The 17729-nt window shown below is 61.6% G+C and overlaps 2 protein-coding genes across 2 annotated transcripts; both read left to right on the forward strand.

Moving 5' to 3' along the window:
* The first annotated feature begins 934 nt into the window (after positions 1-934).
* Positions 935-6305, forward strand: LOC138113334 (maestro heat-like repeat-containing protein family member 7). The gene is made up of 15 exons (XM_069021488.1): positions 935-1055; positions 1567-1631; positions 1741-1890; positions 2073-2221; positions 2545-2692; positions 2938-3125; positions 3214-3351; positions 3641-3755; positions 3928-4065; positions 4274-4450; positions 4585-4734; positions 4880-4981; positions 5378-5480; positions 5723-5779; positions 6070-6305. The coding sequence occupies exons 1-15, from the start codon at positions 935-937 to the stop codon at positions 6303-6305; spliced, it is 2037 nt and encodes a 678-aa protein (XP_068877589.1).
* Positions 6306-10173: 3868 nt separating this feature from the next.
* On the forward strand, positions 10174-15546 carry LOC138113335 (maestro heat-like repeat-containing protein family member 7). The gene is made up of 15 exons (XM_069021489.1): positions 10174-10294; positions 10806-10870; positions 10980-11129; positions 11312-11460; positions 11784-11931; positions 12177-12364; positions 12453-12590; positions 12881-12995; positions 13168-13305; positions 13514-13690; positions 13825-13974; positions 14121-14222; positions 14619-14721; positions 14964-15020; positions 15311-15546. The coding sequence occupies exons 1-15, from the start codon at positions 10174-10176 to the stop codon at positions 15544-15546; spliced, it is 2037 nt and encodes a 678-aa protein (XP_068877590.1).
* The last annotated feature ends 2183 nt before the right edge of the window (positions 15547-17729 follow it).

Below are 17729 nucleotides of genomic sequence, written 5' to 3' on the forward strand. Positions count from 1 at the left end.
GCCAGGGCACGGGGGGCTGGCAGGTCTGCTTCGGCGGGGACTCTGCCACACCTGCTGATTTCAGCGCTCCCCGGGGCCCCGGGGTCAGAGCAGCATTTGCGCCCTGGCCCACACGTCCTGTGTCTGTGTCACAGCCCCGGCTTTAGGATGGCCACCGGCCGGGACGTGTCCCAAGGAGGCCGTGCCAGCTTCTGTGGAAGACCCCGTGCCCTTCCTGCCATGGCTGTGTTGGTGGCCGTGGGGGCTCCTGGTGCTGCCCCGAGCCCACAGAGCAGGGGAGCGTTTGCTTATGGATTGAGCCATTCCTAAAGCTGCTGTCGGGCTGTCTTAGGCACTTGGGGCAAGGGATTCCTTCCAACCTGGGCCACTTGGGGTGGGCTGGGGGCAGCCCCAGGGCAGGTGGCGGTGTGTCCAAGGGCTCTTTGTGACACAGTGCACCACCGTCACCATGGGATGGAATGGGACAGGGTGTCCAAGGGCCCTTTGTGACACGTGCTGACATAGGTGCTGGCAGTGACGCGGCCACACCACAGTGCTCGGAGCACGCGACAGGACAGGACAGAACAGAGCGGTGCTGTGAGGAGCCCCCGCACAGTGCACTTGTTCTTTGCTGGCCCGGAGCCTTTCCGAGGCGTTACTCCTGCAGGTGACCTCGAGGCCAGACCATAGGACTTGGTGACCCACGGCCTGCCTGAGGCTTCTCTTCTGCAGGTGCCCTCGAGGGCAGACCGTGGGACTCGGTGCCCCGGAGCTTTTCCAAGGCATCTCCCATCCCTGTGGCCGGTGCCCTCGAGGCCAGACCGTGGGACTTGCTGTCCTTGCTTCCCAAGACTTCTCTCTTGAAGGTGCCTTCAAGGCACGACTGCAGGACTTGCTGACCCGGAGCTTTTAAGAAGCATCTCTCCTGCAAGTAGCCTTCAATCCAGTCAGTGACATGGAGCAGAGACCCCCAACCATGCCCAAGCTGGCCTGGGTGGAGGAGGATGAAGAAGGCCCTGGAGCTGTCCCAGAACAGCAGCTAGAAGAGGTGGAGCAGTTCCAGCTGCCACAGGAGGGTGAGTGGCAGAGCTAGGCCGCAGTGCTGGTGCCTTCAAGGCACAACTACAGGACCTGCTGACCCGGAACTTTTTGGAGGCATACCTCTTGCAAGTACCCTTCAATCCAGTCAGTGACATGGAGCAGAGACCCCCAACCGTGCCCAAGCTGGCCTGGGTGAAGAAGGAGGAGGAAGAAGGCCCTGGAGCTGTCCCAGAACAGCAGCTAGAAGAGGTGGAGCAGTTCCAGCCGCCACAGGAGGGTGAGTAGCAAAGCTGGGTCACAGGGCTGGTGCCTGCAGCCAACTTGGCCCCATCCCGTCCCGTCCCATCCCGTCCCATCCTGTCCCGTCCCCTGGGGACATGCAGATGGACAGGACGGAAGAGGGGCCGGGGCAGAGCCCCCCACAGCAGCCGTGCTCCATCCCCTGGGCATACCGGGGCTGTCCCTGCCTGGGGAGCGCAGGGCTGGGCTGTGTTCTCCGGCCTCTCCTGCAGCCCCTCAGCTCTGGCTGCGCTCGCTCTTTACCAGACCCAGCCGTGGACCGGACACAAGAGCACAACCCCGCCCGTGGCCGCTTCCGCAGAACAGCGCAGGTACCTGCAGCCATCCCCACCTGGGCTGGGCCTGCTGTCGCTGCTCAGCCAAACACCATGCTTGGAGCACCCCATGGAACATCCTTCTCCTCTTGCCCTCCTCTTACAGATGGTTTGCAAATTCATCAAGAGCATTCGGGAGAAAGAGACCAGTGTCACGGGCACTGGGGTCATACCATACTCAGAGGTCTTCAAACACGAGGCCAGTGCCGCCCTGCTGGATTTGCTTGTGGAGCAGGGTGTTTCCAGTCCAGAACAAGTAAGCAGCATGTGGCCAGGGTTCAATTCCCCCAGGAGTCACATGGCTTCCCAAGCCACGCCTGCTGGTCACTTTAAGCCTTTGAGGCCATCCCAGGGTGGTGGGAAGGGAAGCAGTTCTCTGGGGAAGCTGGGGACATTACTCCCTCTGGCAGCTTCCAGCTCTCCCCGTGCCTTCTCCAGGTGCCTGCCATGGTGAGGTACATCCACCGATGGCTCATGGCCAATGAGCCTGCTGAGCACAGGCTGGACAATACCCTGCTGGAGCTGACAGAGGCACAGCCAGCTGATGTAGTCATGACTCTCCTGCGTGTGGCCCCATCGTGTGACAGGTATGGGGCCCACCTGCCCAAAGGGCTCAGGGCTCACCAACCCATCACCCTGTGGAGCCTGTCTCCCAGGCGCGTGACAAACGGAGAGTTCCAGGGCCCTCTGGCTCCTCCATTTTCCAGCCCTGGCATGTCAGCCCCTGAGCCTGCTGCCATGCTCCCTCCCTGCCCCTCAGGGGCCAGTGCCCACAGGGCTGGGCTGCCTGGGTGCTGCTGGTGAAGGGCTGTGGGCAGAAGCAGAGCTGGCAGTCAGCCCGGGCCCCTACAGCTGCCCAGGCCACGGTGCTGTGGCTGACACCCCCCGACACAGAGTTCTGACCCCACAGAGCTGCTGCGACCATGTGGATGACAATCATGTCCTCGCCCAGGACTGCGGAGCTGGCGCAGCTGCTGCTCCTCGATGTGCTGGGGAACTGGCCAGAGCACAGCATGCGCACCTCCGATGGCGACAACACAGATGTCTTTGCCCTGGCTGTGAGTTTCTGGAACTGGCCTTTGCTCGCCCCCAGGCCACCTGTCCATCAGCTCTCCATCCTCCTGCCCCCACTGCATCTCCCTGCCTCAGGCGCTGGGCTGAAACCTGGGCTAGGGGCAGGTTCAGGGGCACCAGGCCAGGTGCTCCGCCTACGTCTCCCCTGGCCTCCCCCTTCCATGCTCTGGCCCTGCCACGTGGACGCCTTGGCACTGGGTGCTCTCTCAGGGTGGTTTGTCCTTTGCAGGCAACTGTGGTGATGTGGAAGATCCTCCAGATGCCCTGTGTCCCACACGTACTGATATTATTTTTCCCCCGCCTCTTTGCGTATCTCCTCTTCCAAGTGTACTTCAGCACACTGGATACGCCAGAGGAGGTCAATACCTTCTGGAAGGGATGCCAGGAGGAACACGGCCTTGCCACCAACCCCAGCAGGTGCTCCATCCCAGCCCTCCTGTCCCTCCCATGTTGCCAGGGCAGGAGCCAGTCCCCCAGCGTGACCTGCGCTTTGCTCTGCACATAGGTTTGCAGTGCGGACCCTGAAGGCCCTGCTCTGCCTTCTCCAGTGTGAGCACGTGGTGATGGCAATGGAGCGCAAGTGTGGCTGGGACACGCTGCTCTGTGCCGACACCCACCACTATGCCATGGGTCTGCTGGCCAGGTGAGAGCCCCTTCTCCCCGCTGCCCTCGGCATTTGTGCCCTGTGCCCAGGGTGCCCCACACGGTGGCCATGGTCGTGGGCCAGAGGGCCTTGTCACCGAGGAACAGCTGAGCTGACCGGAAAAGGCCGGGAGAGGAGGGTTGCCCCGGAGCAGCCGCCTCCCAAAGGGCTCAGGTCCCTTCACAGGGTGGTCGGGAAAGACCAGAACTATGTGACCAAACCTGTCCTGGGACAGGTCTGCCCCCCCCCACCCCAGCTCAGGGCCTGAGTGCCTTTTTCTGCCTTCCAGGGAGATGAGACGAGCATCGCTGCACTTGTGTAAAAGCATCTTATGCTGTCTCCTTGAGATGCTCAGCAAAGAGATGCCATACTGGGATTTCCCCGCCCTGGCGTTCCTTGTGGAGGTGAGCCCGATGGCCAGCACTGCCTCGCTGAGCTGCCTCCCAGCTCTCTGCCCTCCCGTAGCCGCAGCTGCCTGGGACGGTGCCCGCGCCCTGTGCTGCTGCCTGGGCCCAGCCCTGTGCGCTTCCCGGCTCCTGCCGGCCGGCTCCCCTGTCACTGCCCTGTGCCTTTCAGGTCCTGGAGTGCCTGGACCTGAGTGAATGCAGTGACAGCATAATGGATGTCGTAACAAGACACCTGAAGAGCGAGCGCAGGGAGATGCGTCGCCTGGCACTCAGGGTCCTCCTCCTGCTCAGGGATGATCCCTCAATGGTGAGAAGCGGGCAGCACCTGAAGCTGCGCTGGCAGCGTGGGGCTGGGGAACGCAGTCGCTTGGGCTTGGCCAGGCTTCGGGCACTGAGGCAGCTGTTTCCAGCTCTCCTGCCTCCTGGTTCAGCTGCCCGAGTGCTTCGGGACAGCCCTTTGGCCTCTGGGCCCTACTGTAGCAGGGTGGCGTTGCACAGCCTTGTGTTCCGCACAGGCCGAAAGAATGTGGAGCCTGAATAAAAGCCTTGTGGTGCTCCTGCGGGATAGTGACAACGACGTGGTTAGGATGACCATCGTTCTCCTGAGTTATTTCTTCCTGGACAAGGATGCCCCGATACCGAGCCCCATCGCCCTGCAGCTGGCTGAGGCCCTCCTGCCACTCTTTGACCACGTAAGGCTCTGTTGCCCCCAGGCAAGGCCACTGGATGCCGCCTAGATACTGTGTACCCTGTGGGTTTTCAGGCCTGCGCCCAGGTGGGCCTGGAGCAGCTGATGTTGAGGTCTTTTTTTCTTCCTTTCATACAGGATGACAGCCAGGTGCAGCTGCTCTCCATGTTTGTCTTCAGAACACTGATGTCTTTTGTCATAGAAAAAGAGCCCCTGAAAACACAAGTGTGCCAAAGCCTGCTCCCACTCTTCTTCCACTGCCACGATGAGAACCAGCACGTGGCAGAGGTGAGGACTCGTGCCCTGGGATGGAGATGGGCTGTCTCCTGCCCTGGCGCCTCGCGGGCTGCAGCCTTCCTCCTGGCCTTGGCACAGGGACGCGTGTCCTGTGCCCTGGCCGTGGTGCCATCTCCGGGTCTCTGCTGCTCACCAGGCTTCTTGGGAAACGCTGCTTTGTGCGGTCCAGTTTCTGAAGAGGAGAGATCTCGAAAACCTGGTGAAGAAGGAGAAGCTGTGGAAGTTTGCTGAGTGCCTGGTAAGGACGGCCTGGCCGCAGCCTGGAGAAGCCCCCTGCCCCCGGCGCTCAGTGTGCGGGGCTGGCAGCTGTGCTCCCTGTCCAGTGCTGCACCCAGGGGCGCCAGCCTGTGCCCCACACGCTGCTCCCTTCCCTGGGCCGCGCGGGCTCTTCTCCAGGCTCCTCTGGCCCCGAGCCGGATGCCGAAGGAGCGCCGGCCCAGCTGGGCTGTGGGGCGGGGCGGCACCGCGGCTCCCCGGGCAGCACCCGGCCCTCGGCCCTCTCCAGAGCCCGGCGCCAGCGGCTGCTGGCCGGGCCTCGGGGCTGTGCGGGCAGGGGAGGCAGTGCCGGCCGTAGGGAGCGCCCGGCCAAGGGGCTGAGCCCGCGCTAACCCTTCCCTCCTGGCGCTCTCTGCAGCTGGCAGAGGACAGGAGCCGAGCGGCCGATCACCTGAGCCTGGCCCTGCCGTACCTGGAGAACCCGCAGGAGTCCCTGCGAGATGCGGCCGTCAGGTTCATGGGTGAGCCACGAGGCCGGGGCCCCTCCCCGCCCCGCCGCAGCTCGGCCCTGGTCCCGCCTGCTGCCCCGGCTGCGGGATCCGGGCCCGGGGCCGTGGAGCCCCGCCTTCCCCTGGGGCGTCAGGATGCGGCAAGAGTCCGGGCTGAGCCCTGCCGGGGGGAGGAGAGCGTGTGGCCGCAGGGCTGGCAGCGCCGGTGTGGGGCAGCCGTGCTGCTGGGGCTGTGACAGGCTCTGTGTTCCCAGAGATTGCCGGGCGGAGCATGAGGGGGCAGCACAAAGAGCTCCAGCTCATGTGCAAAGGTGAGTGAGGGCAGCGGGCTGTCAGCGGGGGCTGGTGGGGGGATCTGCAATTCCTGCCCCGGCTGCGGAGGGCTCTGCTCCCTGTGCGGACGAGGGGCGGCATGGGCAGAGCACAGAGAGGTTTCAGGGCCGCGTGGGGCATTGGTGGCCAGCACCTTTGGGCTGATCCCGTCGGTCCCTGCTCCCTCCTGGCCATGGCAAGAGCGGGCTGGGATGGCCCTGGAAGGGGGCTCTCCTCGGGTCCCCGCAGATCCGGGATCTGACCGTGGCTCTGTTCCTCTCTCTTGCAGCCCTTGAACAGCTGACAGAGGACATCAGCCCTGCCGTCTCCAACCTGGCACTTCAAACATTGTACGCTCTCCGGTCACTAGAGACATCTCGATACTCCGTATTCCGGAGGCTGCAGGATCAACTCCGCAGGGCATGGAAGACACGGCCTCGGCTGTCGAGCCTTGGCCGGCTGCGTTTCTGGAGCTCTGCGAGAGCTGATCTGGGAGGCTCTGCCTGCTGGGGCCACCTGAGCTAGAGGGGATTTTCTTTTCTTTAAGAATTTTCTTTTCTTCTCTATATTCTGTAGAATATAAATATAGAATGTGTTATAATACCCAGACTCCCAGGAGCTTTCTTTTGGTGCCCAGTATCGGCAGGGCATAGGGGAAGATGGGAGAAGGGGTGCTCGCGCTCAGCAAGTTGCCCAAGTGTGCGGTGTGGAAGGGAAAATGGCCAGAAGCTCCTTGGCCTTTGGTGGGTCTGCTGAAGCCTAAACGCTGCCGACAGAGCGGGTACGCAGGGGCCAGAGCTGCGGGGATCCCTGCGGGACTGGTGCCGGGAGATGGCCACAAGCCCTGTCCCAGGCAGGAGCCGCCATCTGTGTCCTCCGGCCCGTGCGCTGCTGCCTGGGTTGCTGAGGGCTCCGAGGTGCCTCTTGATCCGGCTCGTCTGGAGCTCTGTCAGGGCTGTGCTGCTGCCGGGCAGGTTGGCCAGGCTGGGGGAGACCCTGAGGGGACAGGGCGGTGGTAGGCCGTGAAGGGAGGAGGTGCTGCGGAGGCCCTGACGGGACAAAGCAGTGGGAAGGCACGAGGAGGATGTGTGAGGGAGTGGGTGGCAGGAGGCTACAAGGGGACAGGAGGCCCCTGAGGGGCTGGGGTGGTGGGAAGGCCTGAGGAATTGGGTGTCAGAGGCCATAAGCAGCCCCCAGGCAGCCACCTCGTTCCTGCTACCCGGCTGCTCTGGCGCTTCCCCGACACGTCTCCCAGGCCTGTGGCAGAAGCCCTTGAAGCTGGGCGTCAGCAGGACAGTGGGGACCAGCCTGAGGTGCCCAGGCTGGGCTGGCTGGGGACAAGGAGGGAGGGCAGAGGGGCCCTGCCGGGGCACGGCCACTGGGTGCTGCCAGTCCCCACGGCTGCCCAGGCCACGGTGCTGTGACCGCAGCCCCCCTGACACAGAGCTCTGAGCCCGCAGAGCTGCTGCCACCATGGGACGGACGGCGATGTCTCCTTGAGCAGGGCTGCCCAGTTGCTGCTGCCAAAGCGGCTCTGGACGCCACAGAAACGGCACCAGAGTGTGCCCAGGAACAGCAGGAGCCCGAGCGCCGGCACCTGCTCAACGAGGCATCCGGGCCAGCCGGAATGCCAAAACGGGGGATACTGTGGGCACAACTGCACGTGGTTTGGCAAAAGGCTCCAGCAGAATTGGCCATGGTGGCTTTCTCTTGACTCGCCAGCCTCCCAGCAATGCTTGGCAGCTTCAGCTGCAGCCTGTGCCCCTGGACTGACTTCAGTGGCTGTGCTTGAGGGCAGACTGGCCTTCCAGTCAGGCGTCCCAAGGCAGCAGCATTGGTGCCACCGTGAGAGCGAGACTCTGATGGGACACGAGCCCTGCGCTGCAGCTGCCGTCCCTCTCCTCCATGCAGGCACCTTACAGACAACGTGCATGAGCTTCGAAACTAAGTCCTGGACTTGCTTGGAAGAAAGGAAGCAGCCGCAGGCGCTGAAGAAAAGCAGGGACTTATATGGCTCAGTTTTGCTCACCACTTGGGGAATCACAGAATCCCAGAGCACTTTGTGTGGGAAGGTATCTTAAGGATCATCCAGTTCCAGCCACCCCGCCATGGGCACAGGTGGTGTGCACGCACACCTGTCACTAGAATTGGAAGAACGCTTGGCTGCCATGTTTACCTTTTCCCCTCCTGGATTTCAAGCTAAGAGGAAAAGATCAGCTGGTTAAAGCTGAATCTTGTAGCTCACGGAACTTGGAATAGGAGTCTTCAATGGGACCTGGTATGTCCATTCAACCTTTGTAAGACCTCATGGTTGGAGCTCAGCCCTGTCCAGCCCAGGCACAGGCTCCAGGCTGGTCCATTTCAGCATCCCCGAGTCTTTGTGGCTTCCTGTGCACCCTGAGACTTCTGAATCCATTCTTGAATTCCCAGTTACTGCTGTGCAGGACGTGAGAACACAGTGCTTGGAACAGCCTGTTTGGCTCATTCTTGGGTTTCTGCTCCCGACTAAAGTAATAATCAGGAGTATATGCTGATGCACAGGTATAGCTGAACACCAGGGACTTTCTATGGAGTGTCTAAAACCTTGTGTGACTGCCCAGAGACTCTAAAATCCAGAGGTGAAAAAGACGGCTTTGCTATTTAAGAATCCTAGAAATTTTGACATCTGATTTTTCTGGTCAAGGATTTTAATGCCAGTGCGGAAATGACAAAAATATTAAAACTTGTTTTCATTGGTAACCCCTTTTAAACGGCATCAGTAAACTTACAGGGGACAGGGTGTGACACTGGGGATGATACTTGGCTTTAGATGTGGGAGAATAATGTTTTGCCCAGTTTCACCCAGGAGTTCAAGTGTTCCCAGGGCTTTGTTCAACTGGTCATTGCAGGTAACTTCCACTAAATGCAGAAGGATATCCCAGAGGACTTCTGGAGAATGTGCCCTAGGGATAGGGAGAAAACCTTGAAAATGATCAGCAGGGTCTGAAAACCTTTAAAAAAAAAAAAAAGTTAAAGTAGATATGGCTCTGTGGCTTTTCAGGCACGACTCTTTGGGGCCGGAGGAAATGTTTGCCTTGCATCAGCTGCAACGTAGACAGACGCGCAGCAACTGGAGTGTTGAACATCAGAGACTGGGCTAATGTTTTTCCCAGGAAAATAGACAGAAGATCACAAGGAAACATGACAGTGTCTCTGTACAATCTAATTGTCCTGTGAAACTCAGAAGCTGGTGATGCTCTGGTGCTACTGCTAATCCCTTCCACGAAAAAATTCATTCCAGGAAGCAGCAACATCTCCTCTCAGATACCGAGTGTTGCCACCAGTTGCTCCAGGTGCTCCTGCCAACAGCCCCCTGTAGGAAGGAGCACAGCCCCCACTGCGCCTTGGCCTTGGCTGCCCTCTGGCAGAGAAGCCCCCCGGGGGCACAGGTCTCTGGGGCAGGAGACGGGCACCAGCGCTGCCAGGGCACGGGGGGCTGGCAGGTCTGCTTCGGCGGGGACTCTGCCACACCTGCTGATTTCAGCGCTCCCCGGGGCCCCGGGGTCAGAGCAGCATTTGCGCCCTGGCCCACACGTCCTGTGTCTGTGTCACAGCCCCGGCTTTAGGATGGCCACCGGCCGGGACGTGTCCCAAGGAGGCCGTGCCAGCTTCTGTGGAAGACCCCGTGCCCTTCCTGCCATGGCTGTGTTGGTGGCCGTGGGGGCTCCTGGTGCTGCCCCGAGCCCACAGAGCAGGGGAGCGTTTGCTTATGGATTGAGCCATTCCTAAAGCTGCTGTCGGGCTGTCTTAGGCACTTGGGGCAAGGGATTCCTTCCAACCTGGGCCACTTGGGGTGGGCTGGGGGCAGCCCCAGGGCAGGTGGCGGTGTGTCCAAGGGCTCTTTGTGACACAGTGCACCACCGTCACCATGGGATGGAATGGGACAGGGTGTCCAAGGGCCCTTTGTGACACGTGCTGACATAGGTGCTGGCAGTGACGCGGCCACACCACAGTGCTCGGAGCACGCGACAGGACAGGACAGAACAGAGCGGTGCTGTGAGGAGCCCCCGCACAGTGCACTTGTTCTTTGCTGGCCCGGAGCCTTTCCGAGGCGTTACTCCTGCAGGTGACCTCGAGGCCAGACCATAGGACTTGGTGACCCACGGCCTGCCTGAGGCTTCTCTTCTGCAGGTGCCCTCGAGGGCAGACCGTGGGACTCGGTGCCCCGGAGCTTTTCCAAGGCATCTCCCATCCCTGTGGCCGGTGCCCTCGAGGCCAGACCGTGGGACTTGCTGTCCTTGCTTCCCAAGACTTCTCTCTTGAAGGTGCCTTCAAGGCACGACTGCAGGACTTGCTGACCCGGAGCTTTTAAGAAGCATCTCTCCTGCAAGTAGCCTTCAATCCAGTCAGTGACATGGAGCAGAGACCCCCAACCATGCCCAAGCTGGCCTGGGTGGAGGAGGATGAAGAAGGCCCTGGAGCTGTCCCAGAACAGCAGCTAGAAGAGGTGGAGCAGTTCCAGCTGCCACAGGAGGGTGAGTGGCAGAGCTAGGCCGCAGTGCTGGTGCCTTCAAGGCACAACTACAGGACCTGCTGACCCGGAACTTTTTGGAGGCATACCTCTTGCAAGTACCCTTCAATCCAGTCAGTGACATGGAGCAGAGACCCCCAACCGTGCCCAAGCTGGCCTGGGTGAAGAAGGAGGAGGAAGAAGGCCCTGGAGCTGTCCCAGAACAGCAGCTAGAAGAGGTGGAGCAGTTCCAGCCGCCACAGGAGGGTGAGTAGCAAAGCTGGGTCACAGGGCTGGTGCCTGCAGCCAACTTGGCCCCATCCCGTCCCGTCCCATCCCGTCCCATCCTGTCCCGTCCCCTGGGGACATGCAGATGGACAGGACGGAAGAGGGGCCGGGGCAGAGCCCCCCACAGCAGCCGTGCTCCATCCCCTGGGCATACCGGGGCTGTCCCTGCCTGGGGAGCGCAGGGCTGGGCTGTGTTCTCCGGCCTCTCCTGCAGCCCCTCAGCTCTGGCTGCGCTCGCTCTTTACCAGACCCAGCCGTGGACCGGACACAAGAGCACAACCCCGCCCGTGGCCGCTTCCGCAGAACAGCGCAGGTACCTGCAGCCATCCCCACCTGGGCTGGGCCTGCTGTCGCTGCTCAGCCAAACACCATGCTTGGAGCACCCCATGGAACATCCTTCTCCTCTTGCCCTCCTCTTACAGATGGTTTGCAAATTCATCAAGAGCATTCGGGAGAAAGAGACCAGTGTCACGGGCACTGGGGTCATACCATACTCAGAGGTCTTCAAACACGAGGCCAGTGCCGCCCTGCTGGATTTGCTTGTGGAGCAGGGTGTTTCCAGTCCAGAACAAGTAAGCAGCATGTGGCCAGGGTTCAATTCCCCCAGGAGTCACATGGCTTCCCAAGCCACGCCTGCTGGTCACTTTAAGCCTTTGAGGCCATCCCAGGGTGGTGGGAAGGGAAGCAGTTCTCTGGGGAAGCTGGGGACATTACTCCCTCTGGCAGCTTCCAGCTCTCCCCGTGCCTTCTCCAGGTGCCTGCCATGGTGAGGTACATCCACCGATGGCTCATGGCCAATGAGCCTGCTGAGCACAGGCTGGACAATACCCTGCTGGAGCTGACAGAGGCACAGCCAGCTGATGTAGTCATGACTCTCCTGCGTGTGGCCCCATCGTGTGACAGGTATGGGGCCCACCTGCCCAAAGGGCTCAGGGCTCACCAACCCATCACCCTGTGGAGCCTGTCTCCCAGGCGCGTGACAAACGGAGAGTTCCAGGGCCCTCTGGCTCCTCCATTTTCCAGCCCTGGCATGTCAGCCCCTGAGCCTGCTGCCATGCTCCCTCCCTGCCCCTCAGGGGCCAGTGCCCACAGGGCTGGGCTGCCTGGGTGCTGCTGGTGAAGGGCCGTGGGCAGAAGCAGAGCTGGCAGTCAGCCCGGGCCCCTACAGCTGCCCAGGCCACGGTGCTGTGGCTGACACCCCCCGACACAGAGTTCTGACCCCACAGAGCTGCTGCGACCATGTGGATGGCAATCATGTCCTCGCCCAGGACTGCGGAGCTGGCGCAGCTGCTGCTCCTCGATGTGCTGGGGAACTGGCCAGAGCACAGCATGCGCACCTCCGATGGCGACAACACAGATGTCTTTGCCCTGGCTGTGAGTTTCTGGAACTGGCCTTTGCTCGCCCCCAGGCCACCTGTCCATCAGCTCTCCATCCTCCTGCCCCCACTGCATCTCCCTGCCTCAGGCGCTGGGCTGAAACCTGGGCTAGGGGCAGGTTCAGGGGCACCAGGCCAGGTGCTCCGCCTACGTCTCCCCTGGCCTCCCCCTTCCATGCTCTGGCCCTGCCACGTGGACGCCTTGGCACTGGGTGCTCTCTCAGGGTGGTTTGTCCTTTGCAGGCAACTGTGGTGATGTGGAAGATCCTCCAGATGCCCTGTGTCCCACACGTACTGATATTATTTTTCCCCCGCCTCTTTGCGTATCTCCTCTTCCAAGTGTACTTCAGCACACTGGATACGCCAGAGGAGGTCAATACCTTCTGGAAGGGATGCCAGGAGGAACACGGCCTTGCCACCAACCCCAGCAGGTGCTCCATCCCAGCCCTCCTGTCCCTCCCATGTTGCCAGGGCAGGAGCCAGTCCCCCAGCGTGACCTGCGCTTTGCTCTGCACATAGGTTTGCAGTGCGGACCCTGAAGGCCCTGCTCTGCCTTCTCCAGTGTGAGCACGTGGTGATGGCAATGGAGCGCAAGTGTGGCTGGGACACGCTGCTCTGTGCCGACACCCACCACTATGCCATGGGTCTGCTGGCCAGGTGAGAGCCCCTTCTCCCCGCTGCCCTCGGCATTTGTGCCCTGTGCCCAGGGTGCCCCACACGGTGGCCATGGTCGTGGGCCAGAGGGCCTTGTCACCGAGGAACAGCTGAGCTGACCGGAAAAGGCCGGGAGAGGAGGGTTGCCCCGGAGCAGCCGCCTCCCAAAGGGCTCAGGTCCCTTCACAGGGTGGTCGGGAAAGACCAGAACTATGTGACCAAACCTGTCCTGGGACAGGTCTGCCCCCCCCCCACCCCAGCTCAGGGCCTGAGTGCCTTTTTCTGCCTTCCAGGGAGATGAGACGAGCATCGCTGCACTTGTGTAAAAGCATCTTATGCTGTCTCCTTGAGATGCTCAGCAAAGAGATGCCATACTGGGATTTCCCCGCCCTGGCGTTCCTTGTGGAGGTGAGCCCGATGGCCAGCACTGCCTCGCTGAGCTGCCTCCCAGCTCTCTGCCCTCCCGTAGCCGCAGCTGCCTGGGACGGTGCCCGCGCCCTGTGCTGCTGCCTGGGCCCAGCCCTGTGCGCTTCCCGGCTCCTGCCGGCCGGCTCCCCTGTCACTGCCCTGTGCCTTTCAGGTCCTGGAGTGCCTGGACCTGAGTGAATGCAGTGACAGCATAATGGATGTCGTAACAAGACACCTGAAGAGCGAGCGCAGGGAGATGCGTCGCCTGGCACTCAGGGTCCTCCTCCTGCTCAGGGATGATCCCTCAATGGTGAGAAGCGGGCAGCACCTGAAGCTGCGCTGGCAGCGTGGGGCTGGGGAACGCAGTCGCTTGGGCTTGGCCAGGCTTCGGGCACTGAGGCAGCTGTTTCCAGCTCTCCTGCCTCCTGGTTCAGCTGCCCGAGTGCTTCGGGACAGCCCTTTGGCCTCTGGGCCCTACTGTAGCAGGGTGGCGTTGCACAGCCTTGTGTTCCGCACAGGCCGAAAGAATGTGGAGCCTGAATAAAAGCCTTGTGGTGCTCCTGCGGGATAGTGACAACGACGTGGTTAGGATGACCATCGTTCTCCTGAGTTATTTCTTCCTGGACAAGGATGCCCCGATACCGAGCCCCATCGCCCTGCAGCTGGCTGAGGCCCTCCTGCCACTCTTTGACCACGTAAGGCTCTGTTGCCCCCAGGCAAGGCCACTGGATGCCGCCTAGATACTGTGTACCCTGTGGGTTTTCAGGCCTGCGCCCAGGTGGGCCTGGAGCAGCTGATGTTGAGGTCTTTTTTTCTTCCTTTCATACAGGATGACAGCCAGGTGCAGCTGCTCTCCATGTTTGTCTTCAGAACACTGATGTCTTTTGTCATAGAAAAAGAGCCCCTGAAAACACAAGTGTGCCAAAGCCTGCTCCCACTCTTCTTCCACTGCCACGATGAGAACCAGCACGTGGCAGAGGTGAGGACTCGTGCCCTGGGATGGAGATGGGCTGTCTCCTGCCCTGGCGCCTCGCGGGCTGCAGCCTTCCTCCTGGCCTTGGCACAGGGACGCGTGTCCTGTGCCCTGGGCCGTGGTGCCATCTCCGGGTCTCTGCTGCTCACCAGGCTTCTTGGGAAACGCTGCTTTGTGCGGTCCAGTTTCTGAAGAGGAGAGATCTCGAAAACCTGGTGAAGAAGGAGAAGCTGTGGAAGTTTGCTGAGTGCCTGGTAAGGACGGCCTGGCCGCAGCCTGGAGAAGCCCCCTGCCCCCGGCGCTCAGTGTGCGGGGCTGGCAGCTGTGCTCCCTGTCCAGTGCTGCACCCAGGGGCGCCAGCCTGTGCCCCACACGCTGCTCCCTTCCCTGGGCCGCGCGGGCTCTTCTCCAGGCTCCTCTGGCCCCGAGCCGGATGCCGAAGGAGCGCCGGCCCAGCTGGGCTGTGGGGCGGGGCGGCACCGCGGCTCCCCGGGCAGCACCCGGCCCTCGGCCCTCTCCAGAGCCCGGCGCCAGCGGCTGCTGGCCGGGCCTCGGGGCTGTGCGGGCAGGGGAGGCAGTGCCGGCCGTAGGGAGCGCCCGGCCAAGGGGCTGAGCCCGCGCTAACCCTTCCCTCCTGGCGCTCTCTGCAGCTGGCAGAGGACAGGAGCCGAGCGGCCGATCACCTGAGCCTGGCCCTGCCGTACCTGGAGAACCCGCAGGAGTCCCTGCGAGATGCGGCCGTCAGGTTCATGGGTGAGCCACGAGGCCGGGGCCCCTCCCCGCCCCGCCGCAGCTCGGCCCTGGTCCCGCCTGCTGCCCCGGCTGCGGGATCCGGGCCCGGGGCCGTGGAGCCCCGCCTTCCCCTGGGGCGTCAGGATGCGGCAAGAGTCCGGGCTGAGCCCTGCCGGGGGGAGGAGAGCGTGTGGCCGCAGGGCTGGCAGCGCCGGTGTGGGGCAGCCGTGCTGCTGGGGCTGTGACAGGCTCTGTGTTCCCAGAGATTGCCGGGCGGAGCATGAGGGGGCAGCACAAAGAGCTCCAGCTCATGTGCAAAGGTGAGTGAGGGCAGCGGGCTGTCAGCGGGGGCTGGTGGGGGGATCTGCAATTCCTGCCCCGGCTGCGGAGGGCTCTGCTCCCTGTGCGGACGAGGGGCGGCATGGGCAGAGCACAGAGAGGTTTCAGGGCCGCGTGGGGCATTGGTGGCCAGCACCTTTGGGCTGATCCCGTCGGTCCCTGCTCCCTCCTGGCCATGGCAAGAGCGGGCTGGGATGGCCCTGGAAGGGGGCTCTCCTCGGGTCCCCGCAGATCCGGGATCTGACCGTGGCTCTGTTCCTCTCTCTTGCAGCCCTTGAACAGCTGACAGAGGACATCAGCCCTGCCGTCTCCAACCTGGCACTTCAAACATTGTACGCTCTCCGGTCACTAGAGACATCTCGATACTCCGTATTCCGGAGGCTGCAGGATCAACTCCGCAGGGCATGGAAGACACGGCCTCGGCTGTCGAGCCTTGGCCGGCTGCGTTTCTGGAGCTCTGCGAGAGCTGATCTGGGAGGCTCTGCCTGCTGGGGCCACCTGAGCTAGAGGGGATTTTCTTTTCTTTAAGAATTTTCTTTTCTTCTCTATATTCTGTAGAATATAAATATAGAATGTGTTATAATACCCAGACTCCCAGGAGCTTTCTTTTGGTGCCCAGTATCGGCAGGGCATAGGGGAAGATGGGAGAAGGGGTGCTCGCGCTCAGCAAGTTGCCCAAGTGTGCGGTGTGGAAGGGAAAATGGCCAGAAGCTCCTTGGCCTTTGGTGGGTCTGCTGAAGCCTAAACGCTGCCGACAGAGCGGGTACGCAGGGGCCAGAGCTGCGGGGATCCCTGCGGGACTGGTGCCGGGAGATGGCCACAAGCCCTGTCCCAGGCAGGAGCCGCCATCTGTGTCCTCCGGCCCGTGCGCTGCTGCCTGGGTTGCTGAGGGCTCCGAGGTGCCTCTTGATCCGGCTCGTCTGGAGCTCTGTCAGGGCTGTGCTGCTGCCGGGCAGGTTGGCCAGGCTGGGGGAGACCCTGAGGGGACAGGGCGGTGGTAGGCCGTGAAGGGAGGAGGTGCTGCGGAGGCCCTGACGGGACAAAGCAGTGGGAAGGCACGAGGAGGATGTGTGAGGGAGTGGGTGGCAGGAGGCTACAAGGGGACAGGAGGCCCCTGAGGGGCTGGGGTGGTGGGAAGGCCTGAGGAATTGGGTGTCAGAGGCCATAAGCAGCCCCCAGGCAGCCACCTCGTTCCTGCTACCCGGCTGCTCTGGCGCTTCCCCGACACGTCTCCCAGGCCTGTGGCAGAAGCCCTTGAAGCTGGGCGTCAGCAGGACAGTGGGGACCAGCCTGAGGTGCCCAGGCTGGGCTGGCTGGGGACAAGGAGGGAGGGCAGAGGGGCCCTGCCGGGGCACGGCCACTGGGTGCTGCCAGTCCCCACGGCTGCCCAGGCCACGGTGCTGTGACCGCAGCCCCCCTGACACAGAGCTCTGAGCCCGCAGAGCTGCTGCCACCATGGGACGGACGGCGATGTCTCCTTGAGCAGGGCTGCCCAGTTGCTGCTGCCAAAGCGGCTCTGGACGCCACAGAAACGGCACCAGAGTGTGCCCAGGAACAGCAGGAGCCCGAGCGCCGGCACCTGCTCAACGAGGCATCCGGGCCAGCCGGAATGCCAAAACGGGGGATACTGTGGGCACAACTGCACGTGGTTTGGCAAAAGGCTCCAGCAGAATTGGCCATGGTGGCTTTCTCTTGACTCGCCAGCCTCCCAGCAATGCTTGGCAGCTTCAGCTGCAGCCTGTGCCCCTGGACTGACTTCAGTGGCTGTGCTTGAGGGCAGACTGGCCTTCCAGTCAGGCGTCCCAAGGCAGCAGCATTGGTGCCACCGTGAGAGCGAGACTCTGATGGGACACGAGCCCTGCGCTGCAGCTGCCGTCCCTCTCCTCCATGCAGGCACCTTACAGACAACGTGCATGAGCTTCGAAACTAAGTCCTGGACTTGCTTGGAAGAAAGGAAGCAGCCGCAGGCGCTGAAGAAAAGCAGGGACTTATATGGCTCAGTTTTGCTCACCACTTGGGGAATCACAGAATCCCAGAGCACTTTGTGTGGGAAGGTATCTTAAGGATCATCCAGTTCCAGCCACCCCGCCATGGGCACAGGTGGTGTGCACGCACACCTGTCACTAGAATTGGAAGAACGCTTGGCTGCCATGTTTACCTTTTCCCCTCCTGGATTTCAAGCTAAGAGGAAAAGATCAGCTGGTTAAAGCTGAATCTTGTAGCTCACGGAACTTGGAATAGGAGTCTTCAATGGGACCTGGTATGTCCATTCAACCTTTGTAAGACCTCATGGTTGGAGCTCAGCCCTGTCCAGCCCAGGCACAGGCTCCAGGCTGGTCCATTTCAGCATCCCCGAGTCTTTGTGGCTTCCTGTGCACCCTGAGACTTCTGAATCCATTCTTGAATTCCCAGTTACTGCTGTGCAGGACGTGAGAACACAGTGCTTGGAACAGCCTGTTTGGCTCATTCTTGGGTTTCTGCTCCCGACTAAAGTAATAATCAGGAGTATATGCTGATGCACAGGTATAGCTGAACACCAGGGACTTTCTATGGAGTGTCTAAAACCTTGTGTGACTGCCCAGAGACTCTAAAATCCAGAGGTGAAAAAGACGGCTTTGCTATTTAAGAATCCTAGAAATTTTGACATCTGATTTTTCTGGTCAAGGATTTTAATGCCAGTGCGGAAATGA

The sequence above is a fragment of the Aphelocoma coerulescens genome, chromosome 7 (assembly GCF_041296385.1).
Source record: "Aphelocoma coerulescens isolate FSJ_1873_10779 chromosome 7, UR_Acoe_1.0, whole genome shotgun sequence".
Lineage (NCBI taxonomy): Eukaryota > Metazoa > Chordata > Aves > Passeriformes > Corvidae > Aphelocoma > Aphelocoma coerulescens.

What these genes read in the sequence shown, in the direction of transcription:
- LOC138113334 (XM_069021488.1), top strand. Translation starts at nt 935, where the DNA reads ATGGAGCAGAGACCCCCAACCATGCCCAAGCTGGCCTGGGTGGAGGAG. An exon ending in GTTCCAGCTGCCACAGGAGG is followed by an intron (nt 1,056 to 1,566) that starts GTGAGTGGCAGA and finishes GCTCTTTACCAG; the next exon opens with ACCCAGCCGTGGACCGGACA. An exon ending in AGAACCAGCACGTGGCAGAG is followed by an intron (nt 4,735 to 4,879) that starts GTGAGGACTCGT and finishes GCTGCTCACCAG; the next exon opens with GCTTCTTGGGAAACGCTGCT.
- LOC138113335 (XM_069021489.1), top strand. Translation starts at nt 10,174, where the DNA reads ATGGAGCAGAGACCCCCAACCATGCCCAAGCTGGCCTGGGTGGAGGAG. An exon ending in GGAAGTTTGCTGAGTGCCTG is followed by an intron (nt 14,223 to 14,618) that starts GTAAGGACGGCC and finishes CGCTCTCTGCAG; the next exon opens with CTGGCAGAGGACAGGAGCCG. An exon ending in GCTCCAGCTCATGTGCAAAG is followed by an intron (nt 15,021 to 15,310) that starts GTGAGTGAGGGC and finishes TCTCTCTTGCAG; the next exon opens with CCCTTGAACAGCTGACAGAG.